General features: G+C 32.3%; 1 protein-coding gene across 7 annotated transcripts in view; it reads left to right on the top strand.

Moving 5' to 3' along the window:
- Positions 1–576: 576 nt before the first annotated feature.
- The window catches only part of LOC127838514 (D(1A) dopamine receptor-like), an 89,637-nt gene continuing 69,044 nt past the window's right edge, over positions 577–21,169 (top strand). The window contains exons 1-2 of one of the 7 annotated variants that reach the window (XM_052366305.1): positions 580–862; positions 20,653–20,755. In XM_052366305.1, the coding sequence (XP_052222265.1) occupies positions 20,682–20,755 (74 nt within the window). In that variant the 5' untranslated portion in view covers positions 580–862; positions 20,653–20,681. Of the gene's footprint in view, positions 863–16,906; positions 17,418–17,783; positions 17,927–20,652; positions 20,756–21,169 lie in introns of those variants that run through there. The other 6 variants (XM_052366302.1, XM_052366313.1, XM_052366308.1 and 3 more) reach the window with 6 other exon arrangements.

The raw sequence follows: 21,169 nt of genomic DNA, 5'->3' as shown, positions 1-21,169 counted from the left end.
AGTTATGTACAATCATAAGCTATGCCATTAACTTGACGGTGGCAAAACGGCTGCATGTGATCAAATTACGAAACACAGAGGTGTGTTTTATTTGTTTATTAAAATCTCCACCAAAGAAACCAAGTACTTGCTCTACTCAGGTCAAATGAAACCTTTTATAGTCGAAAAGCATCGATTCTCCAGAGAAAATCAGTACTTAATTGGAAGAAAAAGAAGATTGGTGACTGATGCGTTTGTATACAATGTTTATCTAAAAGGGCATAACATGTTTTAACCATAAAACGTATTTAAAAGTTAATGAAGCATTTAAATACAACAAAATGACAATAACAATTATAAATATTTGTTCCTGTTTGCATATAATTACGAAAATAGAAGAACCCAAAAACTACAGCTGAATAAATGTGAACAATACTTGTACAATGAAATACCCATGACAATAACATACAAACGAAGAAGAGTTACAACCCTTTAAGTCGCTAAATTCTACTAAAACCCCTTTAAAACTACAATTATCAATACTCGCGCATAACCCAAAAGTGTATTTATCGAGGTCATCGAATCCCTAAACGTTTTAAAAGCGTCTTATCTGAAGTGACTCGCCGTTGAAACGAGAGAAAACCCAGGCTATTGAGCCATTTCAACACACGCTTTACAACCCACTACACACTTGTTGAGAGCAGATTGTGGTTAATTAAAGTGGTTACCATTGTGAATTAGTTTGATATTTAAATTTTTATTATATTTTGCTTTAAAGTACATTAAGACGTGGAGTTCATACAACCGTGTTTATGTGTTAAAGTATTAAATAAGTTGATCTGGGTGTTCTTGAAGGAAAAACTGTTAAACACGTGGAAGAGAGGTATGAATTTCACAATTATGTTTGATATTATTATTCAAGTGAATGTTTATTTTGTATACGTGTGCTGCAGATGCAATTAAACAAATCCGTGTTCTTAATATTCGAGGTAACAAACTGTAACGAATTTTGTATTTTGACCGTGATTTTAAATCCGCATGGTAAGATGCATGTTGGGATTGTTTGTAAATTGCTTCTTTCGTTTTCAATGCTATATTTAGTTTGATTAACTACAAACTGACAATAACATGGATATCATTTTGATTATTGCTTCAAATAAGTATATCAACGGAAAGATAATAACGAACAATTGAAAGACAAACACAAATAAGTGATCAGCAGCTAATGATGTATTTGATATAACGCAAAACAGACAATGTCATTTTATGAGTCAAATATTATGTTGTATAGTAAGTACTTTGAACATTATTTATATTTTTTAGAATTTTCCCAGTGTTATTCACATTAACCTTTTACTTGAATGTTTCACTATTTAACTATCACTATTATTAATACATAATGTAAAAATTTAATGTACTGAATAAAACTAAATATTGTGTTTTATATTATTAACAACTAAATGTATCCGAAATGGATAACATTACCTGTCAAATTATATTGCATATGCGGTAGCGCTTATTTTATTTTGAATAACAATCTATCAGTGAATAGAAGTAACTTGCTCCCTTCCATCTATGTGTACGGTGGTCATTCGAATGGTAGCTATTCTACAATATTGAAATTTCAACAAATATGTAATCATCAAATCCAGCTGTTGAACAGATAAACGCAGGCCTCTTTCCGTCCGTTAGGAAATTGGGTCGATAAGAATGTGTGACGTATAGTTTGGCCCCGAAACCATTTAAAAACAACAAAGTGTCAAGGCGTATGTGGAAAGCAAACCTTACAGAGTCCGACAAACACTTTATAATGGAAAATATGTAAATTGATGATATACTAAACATTAATCCTGAAACATTATAAGAAGAGAAATTATTTCATTCATCACATCAAAATGACTGAACAGAGTAGTTTATTCAGACTTAAGCACATAAAGCCCGTTGTCATTTACATGCATATACCATAACAACATGCGTTTGAAGCAAATGCAAAACAATGCATAATTACGAACACAAATCAATTTACATAAATAATAAATAAGTTTCGTAAGAAGGTTAATACGTAATGACAACATAATGTCAGGCGTAGTTTAATAATTAAAACATTTTTTTAAAACTATTTAACAGTAAACTTGATAAATACCGGCTTGATTGACATGCATATATATCAGGTAAATTACATGTTTTTGGCAGTTGAAACGTATCCAGAATTAATTTATTTCATTTACTCAACTTAATATTTTCTCGAGAAACATATATTTGGGGAAAAAACGCCCAAACAAAGCCTGGTTTGAATGTACGTGTATCATCGAAACATAAGATCGCATTCGTTGTGTTGTTTAATTGTTTTGTTGTTGTTTTTTTTGTCATAAATCACTGACGTCTCTTTCATCTCGGTGGGATTTCTTTCTGATATGAAGATTTAATTACGTCTTTTATTCGTTCATTCATGTGATCGGATTATTTTAAGTGTGCTCTAGGTGTTAAATAAGGCATTTAATCCGATACTGATATGCACAGATTATTTCTATGACAAACACTTATACATCCGTAATACGGATTAAACTACTCTTGCAAATTAAAACTTACCACTGCCAACGGTCAACCTGAATCAAAACATGCAATCGTTGTTAAAACCGTTGTTATTAAAAGGGTTTATTACAGAGTGTTTAAGGAGAATTGATGGGACTATCCGTATATGTTTTCTCAGTTCTCAATTTGAATGAGGGAATCGTTTTAAATAAGATAACAAACGTATTAAATATATCGGATGTAATGCAAAAACGTTTTCGCTTAAAAGTATAACACAATCGCAGAGATTGGTGGATCTATTCATGAAATGTTAAACTGACTTCATTAAAATTTAACAAGGCGAAACAAATTGTACTTATTTGCCATCTGTGTTAATCTGAGTTCGCAAACATCCCTATCACGTTGAAGAGATAGCAACCGCGGTCAGTGTGCATGTTGTCAGAACGCGTTATTTACAACCGTACATGACCATGCAAAAAAGTAAAGCAAACAAACATGGAGAGACCTTAACGTGAACGCAGTGTCAAATTAGATAGCAAGAGGCCACAGTGACGCTGTATTACACTGGTGACAATCATATCTCTTGAATTCTGTTGACATGCTCTCGATACTATTTTATGAATCATTATTTGTGGCATGTTTTTTACACTTTTGTACGATACATTATTTAAGATGTACGTTTACGGGGATAACATATATGACATTTGCAACTTTAGAATGAATGAATGCGTTTTGTCCAACACATACAACACATCGCTTTCTTGTTCGAGATTTTATGGATTTCCTCGTGATTGCTCAACACCATAAGGGATATAAATGTATTACTTATATTGCTAACATGACAGGCAAAGCCGAGTATGTCAAACTTTCACAACTACAATGCAAACCACAATTGGTCATTTGTTATATGGTGTATTAAATCCGAGATTAAAAACAACTCCAATTTTATCAGATAATAGCGTATGTTTGTACCGCTTGAATTAAGTATTGTGTTACATTATAAAGGCGATTTGAATTATAAAAATGATCTTCTACAAATAGAAAATAATATAAATCACAAAAGCCGTAACGCTTTTCCAAACTTTCAGCTGTTTTAAACTGATATATTATTGGGTAGATATAAGAGATTAATATATATTTAAGTCGTGCTCTGAAACGAGGCATTATAATAACGATTAGATATTTATGTAATTATTTGATCTTATAGATAATATCCAAAATAAAAGTGTTTTTACATTCTGCATTTAAATAAGTAAGAAGAATTTAAATAAAAAATACACTCACTATCTACAACGTTATTGGAATATTGTAAATTGTATTCATTCAATAAATATATTTCCAATTGGTATGGTAGGTCACGTTAGAATAAAAGAGAAACGTTACATTGAAATACTTTTATCCTATCCAGATAATAATCGGTAGTATACCAACGATCGTATAAACGTAAGCGTTATACTATCGCTTTTTTAGATCACACTCGGATTTTCCCAAAGAAGTGAGAATCTGTTTTCGATGTTTGATATTTATTAATGGAAAGGGGGAAGATATAATAGGATAAATAGAATATTATGTGAGTTTTTGATAAAGATCAAGTTTATCATGCGAGTCATAGAACTATGGTAGCGCGAGGCTTGATAAACTTGATCTTTATCAAAAACTCACAAAAACTCACATAATATTCCCTATTTATTTTTTATTATATATAGAATATAGAAAATATTAAAAATTATAATATGTTTATCAGGATTTAAATGATTTTAAATATTATAAATGAGCAACAAGTGTCATGGCCGCAGTGATGTAGTGGATCTGGTGTCCGCCTACCGACCTGGTAACGAGTTCGATCCCCAATAAGGGAGTTTTCTTTAGATTTCCCCCAAAGACACCAAGTACTGGTTCTAGGCCCAGGAAACGGAGAGCGTTTATATAAGCCTACGGCTTTCGATGAAATCGAAGTCAAACAAATAGGTTTAAACTGACAAGTGTTACATTACATATGAAGATTGACATAGCAACGTCGAGCTTAATATTTCGCCCGCCATATGCCATCCATGATCAGTGTGTTAAATCTATTTACACATAGGTATATTTGGCAGTACTGAATCCTATATTAATAAAGATCTTACGACAAATATTTCATGCACTGATTTATGATAAAGTAAGAGTAAATACATTTATAATAATGTTTTCTTAAAATAAAGAACACGTGGAGATTTCAAAGGAAATCAAGAAGTTTTAAATAATATACGTAATGCAGAAAACATTGCATAGGTGGTTGCTTAATACTTTAATTACTTTAAGATCAAAAATACGTAGTAACTTATGTATGTCATACTTTGTTTTGAATCAGACTCGTCCCGGGATCATCATGCGCGGCCAGCACGAGCTAATCTGTTACGTGCAGTCAAACACGTTTACACAATATGTCTCATGTAAATGTAGATTGTTTATGTATTAAATCAGCAAGTGATATCTAATGAGATACTCTATCAATAATCCCTCTTCAATGAACTCATCTGTCGATTTATTATGTCTAGATTTAGCGTGCAGTATTATCCAGTGTAAGTCAAATTATCCATATAAAACTATTACCGTGATATAGAAACGAACACATATTAATATCAATTTCTTTATACAAAATATCGCAAAACGCAAAGCTTATATTTTCTATCATCTCGTTTACATCGTAAACAGTACAATGCCACATTTTAATGCGGAAACTTCAATTAGATGTGCAAGTAATATAATACTATAACTTATTGTATTTGTACATTTGCAAAAACCTATCTAATATTTATTTTAAAATCATACTGAACGTTTGTTGGCGTTTCAAAGATGACATTGTTTAAGTAATGTGTACCTTATTGATCTTGTCTGATTCCAATGAATCGAAATAAATGTTTTTTTATTAAGGGCTAGACGGTTGGCAATTAATTGATTTTCTGACGTCCGTGCGCTGGGTTGAACGACAAAGTACATAATCTTGGTATCCGCAATGAAAGGCAACAGGTCATATGTATCACAGTTCTTATCAAATGAATGAAACAGACTGACATATGATAACACACTTGCTCAAACGCCTTCATTAGCTGATACCAAATGTTACGTAGTTGCTTTAAACGTCATTGGCATGCATTATTTATTACTTTAGTCACTGATATTATTATTTAAAACGCACTCGAGACAGTTAAAGTTTTGATTTATTTCACAAGTTCCAAAAGGTCAAAAGACCCATGAGGACAACATATTTACAAGCAATAAATGGCAAGACAGAGCATAAAAAGTATATGATAATAACCATATAGGTGGAGATGGTGCAAAGAGATAAAACGAAAACGTTTCAATATATGAGAGCAAGATGACAAAGTGTAGATATAAACATAAACGCAATCAAAGCGCTGAAGGCACTAAAGTTCTTCGCTATTTCATAATCTTAGACGCAAATCAGTTTTCAAAATTATGTTATAGCTTTTTGTATCGCAAGTTAAAATTAACACAACCCATTCGAATTTATAAAGAGTGTGTCTTAAAGCACAGGTCGAGATGTGTGTGCACTGTTTATCCTCATGTTTATGTTATAGAGATAACTTAGACAAAATAGCACCGATATGTCACTTTGTTCGCGATTGGAAGCTGCACTGGCAACCATCTTTAGAATTTTGGTTGCCGTGCTAAAGAATAACAAGCCTATATTCATGTACATGTTGTGTTATATGTATCTAATACTTAATTTATTTTCTTTAAATTATTGAGCAACAATTTTGCCAACATGACAGACTTTAAATGCATCATGTCTTGTTGTGAGCCGGAATTGAATCATTTTCTAGGCCTAATTGCTCCACAGTCGCCAATTTGTATTCTATATTTAATTTGATCGAGTTGGTCAAGCTTTGAAAAAGCTGGTTGCCCTGCTTTTTAGCCCTACTGTTACCAACTTTTGAAATTGAGTTTCCTTTACTTCAATCTACTGGCCCCAGGCTAACAGACAACCACTAAACCTGTTAGTTATTCATGATGTAAGATCTGACAGTGTATTGAACTCATTCAATTTGCAAGTCTGAAGACATTAAAGGGACCTTTTCACGTTTTGGGTAAATTGGTAAAATTAAACGATTTAATAATTTGGAGAGTTCTGTTGTTGTCGTTAAAAAAACATACTACGAGGATTGCTTATTTAAAGTATAAAATAAAACTCTGATTTTATTAGCACGGATGGTCGAGTGGTCTAAACGATAGACTTATATCCCAGGGGTCAGTGGTTCGAGCCCAGTTGAGGGTAACTTCTTTGTTTCTTTAATTTAATTCTTGTTTTTAATGGAGCTTTTAAGATCCAATGTTTACATTTATCAATATTAAGCATTTAATGACAAACTGTGAAAAGGTCCCTTTTAGATGTTTACTAACAAATGCCACAACGTAAAATTTTAGAACTCATTGGTTGTTTATTTGATTTAAATGTGATTTGCCATGTTAGCGAGGTTACTTTGAAGGTATTATCACTTTTATCCTTTTTTTCAAATCATTAATAGAAAAGATAATATAAGCTTCATTTTGAAAAAAAGGGCTTAATGCATATGCATTAATTGTCATCCTTGATTAGCTTGTGTGCATTGCACAGGAAAATCAGTGTGCACACGCTAATCAGCGACACCACTTATTGGACATGCATTAAGCCCCGTTTTCCCTGAAAGCAGCCAATATATACAGATTTTAATGACAAACATGAAATTGGCCAATGTCGTCTTTCAAGCTGTTAAATACTATTGATTATATACACACACTGCTGTCTGCAGTGTACAAGTGGAGTATAAAATATAAAAAGGCAGATGTGGTTATCGTTCCTAGCGAAGTTAAAAGCAGACTGACTTGCAACGCAAACACATAACCTTAGTTCTTCGAAAGCGAAGAACTAAACAGTTGAGATCTTTTTCAACAAACTCATTAAACAGATAAGCATTTGCTTAAAGTGTACTCGTAGTTATGTGATTGGATTGGGCATGTTATTGATAGTTTGTTTTCGCAAGTTTCAAAGGGTCAACAACCCATGAGGACAACATGTTTACAAGCAAAAACTACAAGACATCGCATACAAAGTATATGATAATAAACATATATGGGAGATAGTGCAAAAGACGTTTTAATATATGAACAAAGGATGACAAAAAATATATATAAACTTATAAGTAGAAAGTGGAGATATTTTACAACAAACTTATTTAACAGATTAGCATGTGTTAAGAGTGTACCCGTTGTATGTGATTGAGCATGTTATTGATATAAGCCCTGTTTTCTCAACTCAAAAGAATAGAATATATAAGTGCCAAACTTTTAAAGTACTTTTCTGTTTGTTGTTTGAAGTAATTGTATGAACGTATGCATACTTGATCTGGTGCGAAAGAAACGTTGGTATATATTTATCTCTTAAATCTTTATATAAATCGCATTCCATCATAAAATGTTATTCATCTTCAAGTTTAACACAAAAAGAGCTTGTTCTATTTTCAACTGGTGTAACTACTGGTTTACTCCATCGGCCAGATTCAATATGTAATCTAAGTGATGACACACGTAATTTTGTTATACAAATGCGAATTGTTTTTTATTTTAAAAAGGTTAATATATTCTTGGAATTCAAAACATTTAATGTGATTATAAAATAGGGCCCTACTGGAGTCACTTAATCGGCTTGACCAGTTTTGCACAAACGTGTCCTTAAGAGGCTGATTGACTGTCGACAAGAAAAGTTTAACATTTCCGACGCCCTGCATTATACAGACATCCTAATGTCGCATGGAACACAATAGCGTTTAACTTGTGAGCACCAAATTGTCTTGTTTTTGGTTATTTTCAAAGTTGTTTTTCAGCAAATTGTAAACTTTTATGGCAAATTTGTTTCATTGCATTGCAATAGTTTTATCCAGTATTTGAGTATGTTAAAATGTCTAATATTCTGCAAGGAAACCCTCCCCAGCTCACTTTATACAAAATCATTATGCGTGCTTCTCTTCACGCATAGAGCATTTTTTTTAAATTGTAAATGTATACGTTCAATAGCTTGGCCTTTGTTAAATCCCCAGACTTCGCTACCATAGTTTAAAATAGGAACAATAGGTTTTTCAAATAAGTCTACACTGTGTTTGACAATCACATCTGTAAATTTGTATAGATATTTATTAATTTCAAATAAAGCTTCAAGTGCTTGACCTGAAAGGGTGTTTTGTGCTTCATTGAGAAACCGGTTGTAAAAACTATGCCTCAGTTATATACGCCGACAGCAAAAGTTTGCACTTTTAGATTGAGTTTCTTTGTCCAGCTATCTTAAAGCGATATTATACGATTGTTAACACAGAATAGGCAAGAAAAATTATACATTGAAGACGAATATCATACAATGCAGCAAATACAAATAAGCGCCCCGAGCCGATTGTGACGAAGATATTTTGTACATATTTTCCAACAATAACCGAAGCATTCGTCTTTTAAGTTAGTGTTCGTGTGTCGTAGACATATGTATCGTTGCAGGAATTTAAAATGAACTGTTAAACTATATTTAGATTCACATCGTACATGCATGATATAAATGCTGTCGAATTCGACAGTACAGACATTTTCGATTTCAGAATTAAATATCTGGCTTATTTCGCATTGTTCATCTTAACTTTCATTTAAATTTATATTGAAATATATGTTTAAAAAGTTTTTTTACACGTTTTATATAAATTAATATATATTTGACAAAATCGTATAATCTCGCTTTAAATCTTTATCTACAAACTATATTATGGTTTGCATATGATTTTAATTGAATAAAATGGTGTCTCTTCAATGGACGTTTGATTAGGATTAATATCTTAATTGTTTTCCACGTTTGTTCAATTTAGTCGGATTTTAGAAATAAGTTCTTACTATGAAATTAATATTTCATATTTCCTTTGTGTTCCCATATTGTCGCATTTAATAAATACCCCATCGTACTGAAAGATTGCAAAATGCAAATTATTGTTAACAATTTCAAAATGTCTTTCAACGTGCGTTTTGCGAACACGGAAACGTGTAATTTCACTTTGACGAAATAGGTTATGAATTGTAAAAATGTGTGTTTTCTATTTTCGTTGTGAAGATCTCAATTTCTATCTGACAATGTGTATTATCTTCATAATTTCGCGTCGCATAATGTTACAGCCATACAAGCTCTTTTGACGATCTTTATGGGTAAATAAAGTGTCATGGAGAGGAGGGAGACCCTGTGCAACCCAGATACCACAAGATCATAAGTATATGTATAACAAAAATGATGATGTATAAACCTTTTCAAGTGATACTTGAATTAAATGAATGTGTTTGCATATGACAAATTATCTCTTACATTCTCTGTGCGTGCGGGTTCATCTGATATGATGACGAGTTTTTTTAACGCTTTTAATATACATCGGATACATCGCGATATTTTGTCATTGCATCGAGTGTTAAAACGTGAACAACGTGTCTTAACTGAGATTGGGCCATCCTTTAACTTAAAGATATCTTACACTCGCAAAATTATGACCTTTGATATTACTTTGTGGTAAAGACACAGAAAGATCAATCCTCTATATAACTGCTGATTTAAAGTTCGGTATAGCACTCGTATTATCCTTCGGAAGATAATACTTGTTTGCATAACCTTACTTAACAAAATGGTGCTGCCTCTCCTATCATTGAGAGCATTCAAACCATTACAGCTGTAAGACGAGCTGCGTATGGTACGCATAATTAAAGTGTGTTTATTTTACGTTAATCCCTGACGTATATTAATTGTAAACGAAACTATGTTTCCGATATGCATTCAAATGAATTCATTGCTCATATCTATAAGAATCAAATACACCACGTAGATTAACTAAACGACATTTATTACAACGTCTGGAATCTATCAGAATCAAATAACATTTAATGCATTTTCCTTGATTCATAGGGATTGGTGTGCCGATTTAATCCATCTTAACCAGAGTAGAATATCTATAAAACAGAGTAGCGTTTTCACAGGTTGTGCATTGTTTAATTCAAAACCTTAATGGTGTCTTATTGAGGAAAGTTATAGTACAGTGAGTTATACTAAAAGATCACATAAATTTATAGGAATAACGATAATGCAGAGTCATTGTTGTTTATTATAAAATATGATATTATATCTATGTATCGGATGTGGCGTTGCTAATATCGGTAATCCATCACAAAGTGTTTATACACACATGCATGCTTGCCCAAATTGCAAAAATAGGCACGCGTGGAGTTGGATTATATACTCCTTAATTGTCAAATGAGACATTAAATAATACATGTCTTACACCAATATGCATTCTGGTATTCCGAGCAAACTTGCTTCCGGTAAGCTTATACACATGTAATAAAGTTTATTCGATCGAGCTATTTTGTGTAATTATGTCATTAATATAGTATTACAAGTGTCAACATCTTTAATGATAATTTATTATGCATGGAATACTTAGACACATTGTTTTTAAATTAATTTCCACCTGATATTAACATGTTATAACTAATACTTTAGAGGAAAACGCGTCTTCAGAATTCACGTTAAAAAGTACAATCAGTCAATAACATTAATACATGAAACAAAAATAATGCAATTTGTTGACTAGTGTCGTTATGCAGACTTTTTTCTAAAACAATTGATCTGTATTTCTTTACTATATTTTAAGCAAGAGTCGATACCCGTGCCTTTTTCATTTACAACGCAGTATTATAATTAGTAAATCACAGTTCAATAGATGAGGCAAACGATCTGGCATTTTTCATCGCATGTTATATACCTGCTTACATCATTTTAGATTATCATAATTGTATGTTAGGAGTCAGAGCCTATCATTAATAATCACATTAAATGATTCGTGACAACCACGGGCAGTAAGTCCTTTGGGAAAGCATTGAAATATGATGAAATTAGTATGACTACTTAGAACATTCGATTGGTTTGCTGTCTTCAGATGTATGCTTACTTAATTATATGAATGCAATACATGTACACCCACAAAACTCATGATTTTATATGTGTGATATCCTAGTAATAGGAATTACTAAATTCAGTTATATTTATTGATGAATCATTGGTATAAATGTACATTACATGCAGTGTTATTGATTGGGTGTCATACTATATAACAACACAAATGATTCAATGCCTACCTGTCATAATATCACAAGTATCCGTGTTATACACTTAATAGAAATACACTCATGATTGTCTTACAACTTTATGATGAGAATTTGCTACTTAGATATGGGTAAATTGCACTCCCATTAAAATTACAATGTCTCTTGGTAGCATCGATATTATAAATGTGTTTAACAAGATAGTTAAGAGGTAACTAAGCTATGATAACTAATATGACTTTCGGCAGCTGCAATACATTAAATAGGTACATAGTCTTAAATTCAGAAAACAAATATTTGCTCATGTTGACAAGCACTGAAGTTAAGCAACGAAAACAATGCGGCTCAGTGTTCAACATTATGAGTGTCACCTTAACTTCCGGCAATGTCAAAGTTGAAATAGTATTACTATTCTAACCCATAAGATACTGTTACAGCAATGAGTGTAATTGATTTTCAATCGAGAATGAGTGCTATATATGCTTGTTTCCTATTATCAGCTATGCCAAAGCATTGCAAACCGGCATTCAACTGTGAAACAATTTGCTGATAATTTGACATATTTACCTAATTAGTATGTTGTACCGAACTTTTCTTGAATTTGACCCATTCCGACATACCATATATTTTCAATTATATCCGTTTGTATGCCGGAAAAGTGTCAAAACAATACTAAATGCGCAAACACAAACCAACTCCGTCAAAATATATAATTTTCTGCTGAGTTTATGTCAGAGTAGCTTAACGCGTGTGTCGATCAAAACGTATAATTTGCCATTCAAGATACATTTAGTTTGCCACACAAAATATATAACTGGAATTTAATATGTTAGAACGGGGAGAAAATAATTTCTAGACACAACAAACTAGTTTTAATTGTTGTGTACTATTATACATCTGCGTCATTATTTATTCAGCGGGATAACGACAATTTTGTGATCATATTACGGAACATAGGAAAATAAGCTTTTTTATTATGTTAGGGACTATGTGAGACTCCTTCAATGTTCACTAGTGCAATACATGTTATGTTTAAAGGATGACCCATCTTCATTTTACTTTGTTCTTTTTGAATCGTCAATAACACCATGAATTCTGATCAGACACACGTTGCATATCTAAAGGTATTAAATTGCTTCAACGTTTGTAATATTTAATTGTTTATTTAGAGACGAATGCATAAACAATTTTGTTTCAATTACTCCGTCTTTTTCTTTATGGAACGCACTGTAACAGTGTCATTGGTAACTGATGCGATTCTATGCAGTCTTTCATCTAAAAAGGCACATTATTGTCTCCCAATAAAATGTGTTTTATAGTTTAAAAAACATACAGATGCTTTTAAAGTGTGAGTGAGCTAATGCAATAATGTTGTATATGAGTGTATTGATATACACTATAAGTCAAATCAAACGAGCATGGATACGTTAGTACACAAAAAAGACGATAGCGCAAGAGCATTTCAAAACATTTTTTTTCTCCATATTAGTTTTATAAGCGAAGTAACCAAGTAATATAGCTTAATAAACGTGCGCACTCAACATGAGAAGGGAAAGTTTAAATCTCGTGCGTTGCTAATTACTTCGCAAATCGATCAAGGTTCATGCTCAACCCAAATAGCTTATTCGGGTTATCGAGTGTCAGTCCGTAACGTTATACACACTTCTTATCTCAAGTGACTCGTCATTGAAACGAGTAGCGAACCATTGAATCATTTCCACGCCAGCTTTACATCTCAATAAACACTCTGGGAGCAAATGTTGGTTAATTAACATGGTTACCGCAGTGAAATATGTTGATGTTTTGATTTTCTTCAATGAACTTGAGCTAAACATCTTCAAGTTTGAATAATGATGCGAAATACATACAGGCGTGTGTTCGTGTAAACGTATAAAATCGGTCTGGTTGTAATGAAAGGGAATATTGTTCAAGACTCGGAGGAGAGATATGAATATAACAATGCAAAACAGACAATCTAATATCATACTATATTTGTCAACTCTCAAGATGTATGACGTGTACCTTATGCATATTGAATATTCCCCAACGGACACTGTTACCATTAACTTTAAAGTTTTAATCATTATTCGTGAAATTAATTAATAATTATTCGTTTTTAGCCATAAGCGAGTGTTAACAATATAATTGTGAATTATAATAATTGTTTGCTTTTCGATACATTAACAAATGTTAGTAAACTTTCGTACTACAGTATTTCTTTCTTATTAAATAGACGTTTATGTGTACATGTATTTGAGACTGGAATAATTTAAATGGATTAAGTTTGTTTACTTTGTTACCACGATCTGAATGGCGCTTTCTGTGTACATGAATATGTTGAATATAGCGACACTACAAGGGAATAGTTTATAAAACTTCTAAATTTCGTGACTCTAATAAAACACGGAAATTTCCAGAATGAGTCATTAATCATTTTCTGTTAAGACTATGTATAAATATGGAGCTGTAATGTTTATAACTAATTAAAATATTATCAATCGAGTCTGGGTAATCAGAATATATCTGGATGCATTACCTTTCAAACAGTTTTACGCATGCGCGCATTTTATTTTAAATTTAAATGAATAGAAGCAATTTGCCCCCTCTATCTAGGTGAACACTGTTCATTTTCATTCAGTATGCTAGAATATATTCATTTCGAAACGTATTTAATCTTCAACTCCCCCTGTTGAACAGATAATGCATCTCTGTTTCATTCCGTAAAGAGATTGGGTTGGAATTGATTTCATTGGCAGGATCCTAGTTTGTGTCTGACCGCAAACCATTTAAAACAACAGCACTAATTAATTGCATCATATCATGACTTCATATTTACTCGAGATAGCTCTATTATCGGCGCCATTCGCATGCTTTCTCATCCCGATTGAACGAGACGTAACGTCAACACATTAGATCGATCACGTTTGTTGTGTTTGTATAACTATTATGACATAAATCACTGACGTCTTTTTCATCTCGGTTAGATTTATTACTGATATGAATGTTTAATTGCGTGTTGTATTAGTTCAATCGAATGATCGGATCATTTGAAGTGCTCTATGTTAATTACGCGTTGCTTCGGATATAGATTTGTAAAGATTGTTTGCATAACAAATACGTATAGGCCTATAAAACGTATTAAACTTGTGAACTAAGCTCTAACGGACGGTCAAACGGTAAACTGTATACAATCTATAAACATATACCAGTAATTTAAACAAGAAATATCTTTTTTTTAACGGCGTTGATTGTGGTTGTGGTTGATGAAAGATATATAATGCGTTATATCAATGAGACAGCAAATGCCTTTTTCTGCGCAGTTCTTAGCAGCATTACATGCAAATCAATTACGTTGCGCAAGATTTCGTGGCTTATTTCGCGTTATTAGATATTATTGACCATATATCTATTGATATAGAACATAAATACAACAGAAGAATGAACATTAAATGAAAATATGCGATTCAATGGCCACGCAATACGAACAGAGATGTAGTGGTATTTCGGACATAGTTATTTGATTCGATTGTTAACAGTATCGTCAAATATCGCGCTCATGCTTAAAGGGGCCTTTTCACGTTTTGGTAAATTGACAAAATTAAAAAAAAATTTCAGATTCATAAATTTTCGTTTTAGTTATGATATTTGTATGGAAACAGTTATACTGAAAATTTACCATGCGCTACAATTGTCATTATGTGCATCTTTTGACGATATAAACATGAAAATTATAAAGCGTTGCAACGCGAAACGATTGAATAATTTGGAGAGTTCTGTTGTTGTCGTTATTTTTTGCGAACTTACGAGGATTGCTTATATCAAATATAAAATACACTTATCATGATATGAGTATGGATGACCGAGTTGTCTAATTGGGTAGACTTTTACTCCAGGACTCCAGGGTTCAGTGATTCGAGCCCTGTTGAGGGTTACTTTTTTCTAAATTGTATTCTTGATTATTTACTGGAGCTTTTTAAATAAAATGTTTACATTTATCAATATTAAGCATTTAATTACAAACTTCAATACATGCCAACATCTGTGAAAAGGCCCCTTTAATAAATTGATCGCTATGGTGGAACAATTCTTATATAATTAATCAAAACTAGTACTTATCATGGAGTTATTGAAACACATCTTGTATTGAGGTACCATAATTGAATATCTGCAATTAAAATATTTCTGGTCATGTTCACCGGGTTAACGCAATAGAGTTTATATAAGGAGTATTGTACTGACCGCGAACTGAACTTTATACCTTGAGAGATGGAATGCAATGCATTAAAGTGAGGTCACGATTCCACTGCTGGAACGACGGTTAATTTGTTTAAAGCTGTACACTTTTACATGTGTTTTCGGCGTAGTTGTTTAACGTCACTTTTGACCTTAGATGACCTTCATCATGATAGATCCGAAATGAATAAACACGGATTGTTCATTGGCTAATAATACAAAAATCACCGTAAACATTGGTAGTCTGGTTCCCAGACTAAAACATTGGATGCATATCATTTGAACTGAAAATGAAATATGAATATATTGTAAATTACAATAAATTAAAAACTGTCATGATACAAACCATCCTCTAAACAATACATCGAAACGTTTCTCCTTAGTTTACGAAGCCGTATAGCATTAATCACATGTCTGTATAAATAAAAGAATCTATTTTTCTCTATAAAACAATCCGTAGCGGCCACACTAAACACTACAAAAACAGGCTAGTTGGCACTTTACCGGTACGCAGTTGTTTACCACTATCGACAAAGCGGGGGTTTGGGGTGGTAGCCCGCGATACTAAGGAAATATATAGGTGTTGGAAATATATCTGTTTTGATTTATTATAATCCATATTTGCGTTTATTAGTGTAAATATGTTTCTTTGTACTTTGTTTCGTTCATTTTTTATATAAAGTTCTGTTTTTCTGCAAAACAATCATATCACCATGATGCTTGCAATATTGAGTCTTTTATGTTTACATTCTACTAACATCTGTACACATTATAACAGATTATCTTTTATTTCATTCCAACATTATGTTCATAGTTTTTCAATGGCGAATATGTTTTCTTTTCCTATTGAAACTAATGTATTACTCGTTCAATTATGAAAACCTAGTCATTACAATACTTATTGACAATAAAACATACAATTTCACCTCTTCTTGTTCTTCATTTTTATTTGTGAATACATTAAAATATGTGATCTTATTATCACTCAATACCTCCATTAAAAAACATGGTCGCTTCATTCCATCTCCTTTTACTGGTCGCAAACATTACAACATCAGCGCCGTATATCTTTTTAATAATATTTTTTGTTTACGGTGTTTCGAAAACAAATAAACATATTTTGGTAAAAAACGAATATCAGAATAGGGAACAACAATATTTATATGATCTAAAATATACGTGATCACAGAATGCAATACGGTAGTGATAACTAAATATGAGAACACAGCCTTTAAGTACAAACGCTTTGGCGCTGACAATCTTCTAAATGTAAAGGGGCACACACAAACTGTTTAGATGTCGTGAGTTGAGTATGAAACTGTTCTATCTCCCAAGCCTTTTTATAAGAGATAAAGTAAATTAATTCTGGCCACGCATTTAACATCGTTACAAAGACGCGGTCGTGTTGCCGATGTTCTGGGGAATTATGCTCAAATCAGCCAATGGAATAAATGAAGTGTATTCATTCGGATCTAGCCGCGGGAAATTGAATTTGAAATGTATTGGACACTTACAAATGTCAGGTAAGGTGAACAGCTGGCTTAGAGAGCTACGCCGTAAAAATCTTTTGAAAAGGGTTTATAACGGAGAGATTTAAATATCCTTATCTGCTTTCTCTGTTCAAAATTGTAATTGTACACACATTTGTAATGAACGGATGTACTTGGAACAGGAAACAGTTTTCGCTAAAATGTATTTTACAATCGTAAAGATTGGTGAATTTATTCATGTAATAAATAACTGATTTCTTAAAAGTTTACAACGCGACGCAAATTTCACTTAAATGCCATCTCTATAAATCTAAATACTCAACCTTTCAAATCGCGTTGAAGAGATAACAATCTCCTGATGTAAGCATTTGCTATTCATAACCGTGCATCTATGACCATAAAAGTGATTAGAGCAAACAGATATGGAGTTCTGAATGTAATCATTGTGTACACACCGGTCTTACTCTCCTGTGTACTAAGGCGAAAGGAATTGTGGGTACCACTTCTTTTACGAGTGAAAAGTGAAAGCGAAAGTAGGTCAGGTAATCGTGCTTTTGATAATCGCTATCAGTTTTAATAGAGATTCAAAATCACATTTAAATATAATTAAATAGCATTTCTTTAAACAACATTTCTTTAAACAACATTCCGTTTTATACACACAATAAAAAACATTTTTATTTCGTTATTAACATTGTCATACATACGCAGAACTACTTTGGCGGAAGCTTACAGTGATATTATGGGCATTTTTCACTGTCGAATTGAGCTGAAAAGAATTAGCAGGTCACAAGAATTAGTTAAAATATTGCAACTGACCAATTATCTACAACTCATCTTGCTACCAGCTGTTTATAAAAAAATATATATTATTTTCGATATTTTACATGACTCACCCAGTCCTCTAAGCCGAAATGATCCGTAAAACAAAATTGTGTATGTGTGTCGTATGAACGAATCTGCATGAAAACTACATTTAGACTCACATCGTACATCGAATCATTTCTGTCGTCAGATGTCAGAACGAAAGTACGTTCGATATTCAAATGGATTATTTTTCTCTTTCCGGGATATTGTTTTAGTATGTTGATGCTGCATTAACAAATATAAGTGTATATGAAGTGAAAACACCAAAAATAAACAACGGTTGTGATAGACACCTATATACTGTTAGATGCCCATAATATCACTTAAATTCCTACAACCAGGCGAATGTGATTCGTCTTAGTATAGAGGTGACAATAACGTAGTGACGTCACCATCTATGTACAGAATTGAATGAAATCAAATTGTTCCCCGTTAGATAAACGAGATCAGAATGACGCTGTATTTCACTGTTAACAATGGTATCGCTTGCATTCCGTTTACATGCTCTCGGCACTATGGTTTGAAGGCGTAATTTAATATGTACTTTTAAGGATTTCGACACAATCATAATTTGGACTTTATGATTAATGTGTGCGTTTATATGAATATAATAGCGGATTCATCGACGATAAGATGGTATCTGTGTGATTTGTTTATTTTCAACTAATATGAAAAATCGCTTTCTTTTTCGTGATTTTACTTTCGTTCTCATGCAAGCAAGTAGGAACATAACAATAATATTGCTTATATTTCGCCCAGAGCGGTGCATTTTTAACCGCAAACTATGACAGCAATAATGACAATCACGATTGGTCATCTGATACAGTGTATAGAGTCCGAATATAACAGCAAACCCAGTAATTACAATCTTAACGCAGATAAAAGATCTGTTGACGTAGGTAATGCTTTAAGCAAGTCGTGTAGTACACTATAAGGACGATTTGTTATTTATATTTTGCGGGAAAATATTCTTCTAAGAATGGAAATGAATTAAGATTATTAATACATGACACATTCTGTACAGCCTGTTTTCATAATTAAATATGATTTTACCATTACATTAATGGGTGCATAACACGCGGATTAAACGTGTGTGTCAAATTGTTGAAAATTGTAAACGAACAACAGTTTATACGATTTTATGTAATTATGTTATTATCTTATGCAAGCAACTGTATATGCAAAACTAATTTTATTCACGATTGGCATTTGAGCAATGAATAGGAATTGTATTAATAAAGATACGCTTAATATCTGCGAATTTCTTTGAATATACTAAAGTATATTCTATCGATAAATGTGCCTATTGGTGTCTATGTATGAAACTATTACTGTGAAATTGAAGCGAACATAAATTGACATCAATAACTGCATAAACCCAAAAGCTATGCTCATACATATCATTATAATTGTTAACCATGTTTTGCCACCATTTGACTAGAATGGTTACACCTACGAAAGCGTATTTTAAATAATTTCTCGTATACTGTATTGTCCAACATAATTGTGTATTCGTACATGTTTGTTACAAAACAATAACGCATTCCTATATTTGCACAAACCTATCCAGTATATGACACCATACTGAACGTAAATAGGCGTTTCAATGATAACATGGTTATAGCCGGTGTGACGTTCTGGTCTTATCCCCATTTCTCAAATTAATATTTATTGTTTGAAAGGTTGAAAGGTTTATGATACGTTGTTTTGCTGACGTCTACGCTTAGGTTTGCATGGGGAAAAAAAGAACATACACCCGCTGTAAAAGGCAAATAAGCAAATTTATAATAGCTCTTATTAAACAATTTAACAGCCTGTCATATGATAAAGCAATTGTAACACCGCCTTCATAACCTGGCACTAAATGTTACGTAATTGCCCTACGTCATTGGCATGCATAATTTATTAATTTAGTAAACGATATTATTATTGAAAACGCACTTGAGACAGTTATATATGCCGACAGCGCTATTGGCATTTTCGCTCCAGGTGAAAAATTACTTGATCTACTAAACATATAATGGTCAACATGTGGTTTAAATTGATAAACATGTTTTCTCTAAAAGCACTTTTAACATGCATATATAGCTTTACATATCTTTATTGTTTTCCCTTTTCAATGTTCATTCCATTTAGTCGGATTATTTTTTTTTAAGTTCCGTTTGTGAAAAAAATATATTCATGTTGTGCTCTCCTATTTTCTGAATATCACATTTTAATCTACGACAGTATCTTGCATAGTATTTCTAACACCTACAACATGCCATTTATCGTGCAGTGTATTGGTTGTATGCATATTGCGAACTAATTAATCTGATATGTGTTATTTACCTTTTATTAACATGGTTGGTAGGAAATAATGTTTAATCTAGTACAAATCTTGCGTTGTTTCGTGTTCCAGTTACAATATCTACTGGATGGTAAACCTGCATGTGTGAATACAGCTGTAGAGGAGAGAAGAGAGTTCCTGTTCAACCCAGATACCACAAGATATCTGCATCTATGTAAAACAAGTTTAATCATGTGCATATAATTACTAAAATATATCACTTGAGTAGTAATATTTAAGGGACACTTAAAGATTATCACAGCACCTGCTCACGCATCAATATTTACATCCACACTGAATACATATTTTAAAATAGTTTCATTTATGTGACATTTTTAATGCAACATACAACTTGTATGGCTTTACTAACTTTATTAGTTTTCAGTCATTTGTGACAAAAATAAATTGTACGCAGCTACGATCGATACCCATATATTTATAAGGAAGCTTACACTATTTAGATATTTGTTGATTTAAGTGTAAGATCGTTTAACCATTTCTTGCGTTGTCACATTAATCATCGTGTTACAAGCGTAGCCATAAATAAACATCTATGTTTTATATTACCACAAATAAAATAATAATCAAA

Source organism: Dreissena polymorpha, chromosome 7 (genome assembly GCF_020536995.1).
Source record: "Dreissena polymorpha isolate Duluth1 chromosome 7, UMN_Dpol_1.0, whole genome shotgun sequence".
Classification (NCBI taxonomy): Eukaryota; Metazoa; Mollusca; class Bivalvia; order Myida; family Dreissenidae; genus Dreissena; species Dreissena polymorpha.
Note: the sequence above shows the minus strand (reverse complement) of the source record. Positions and strands in the feature narration are given on the sequence as shown.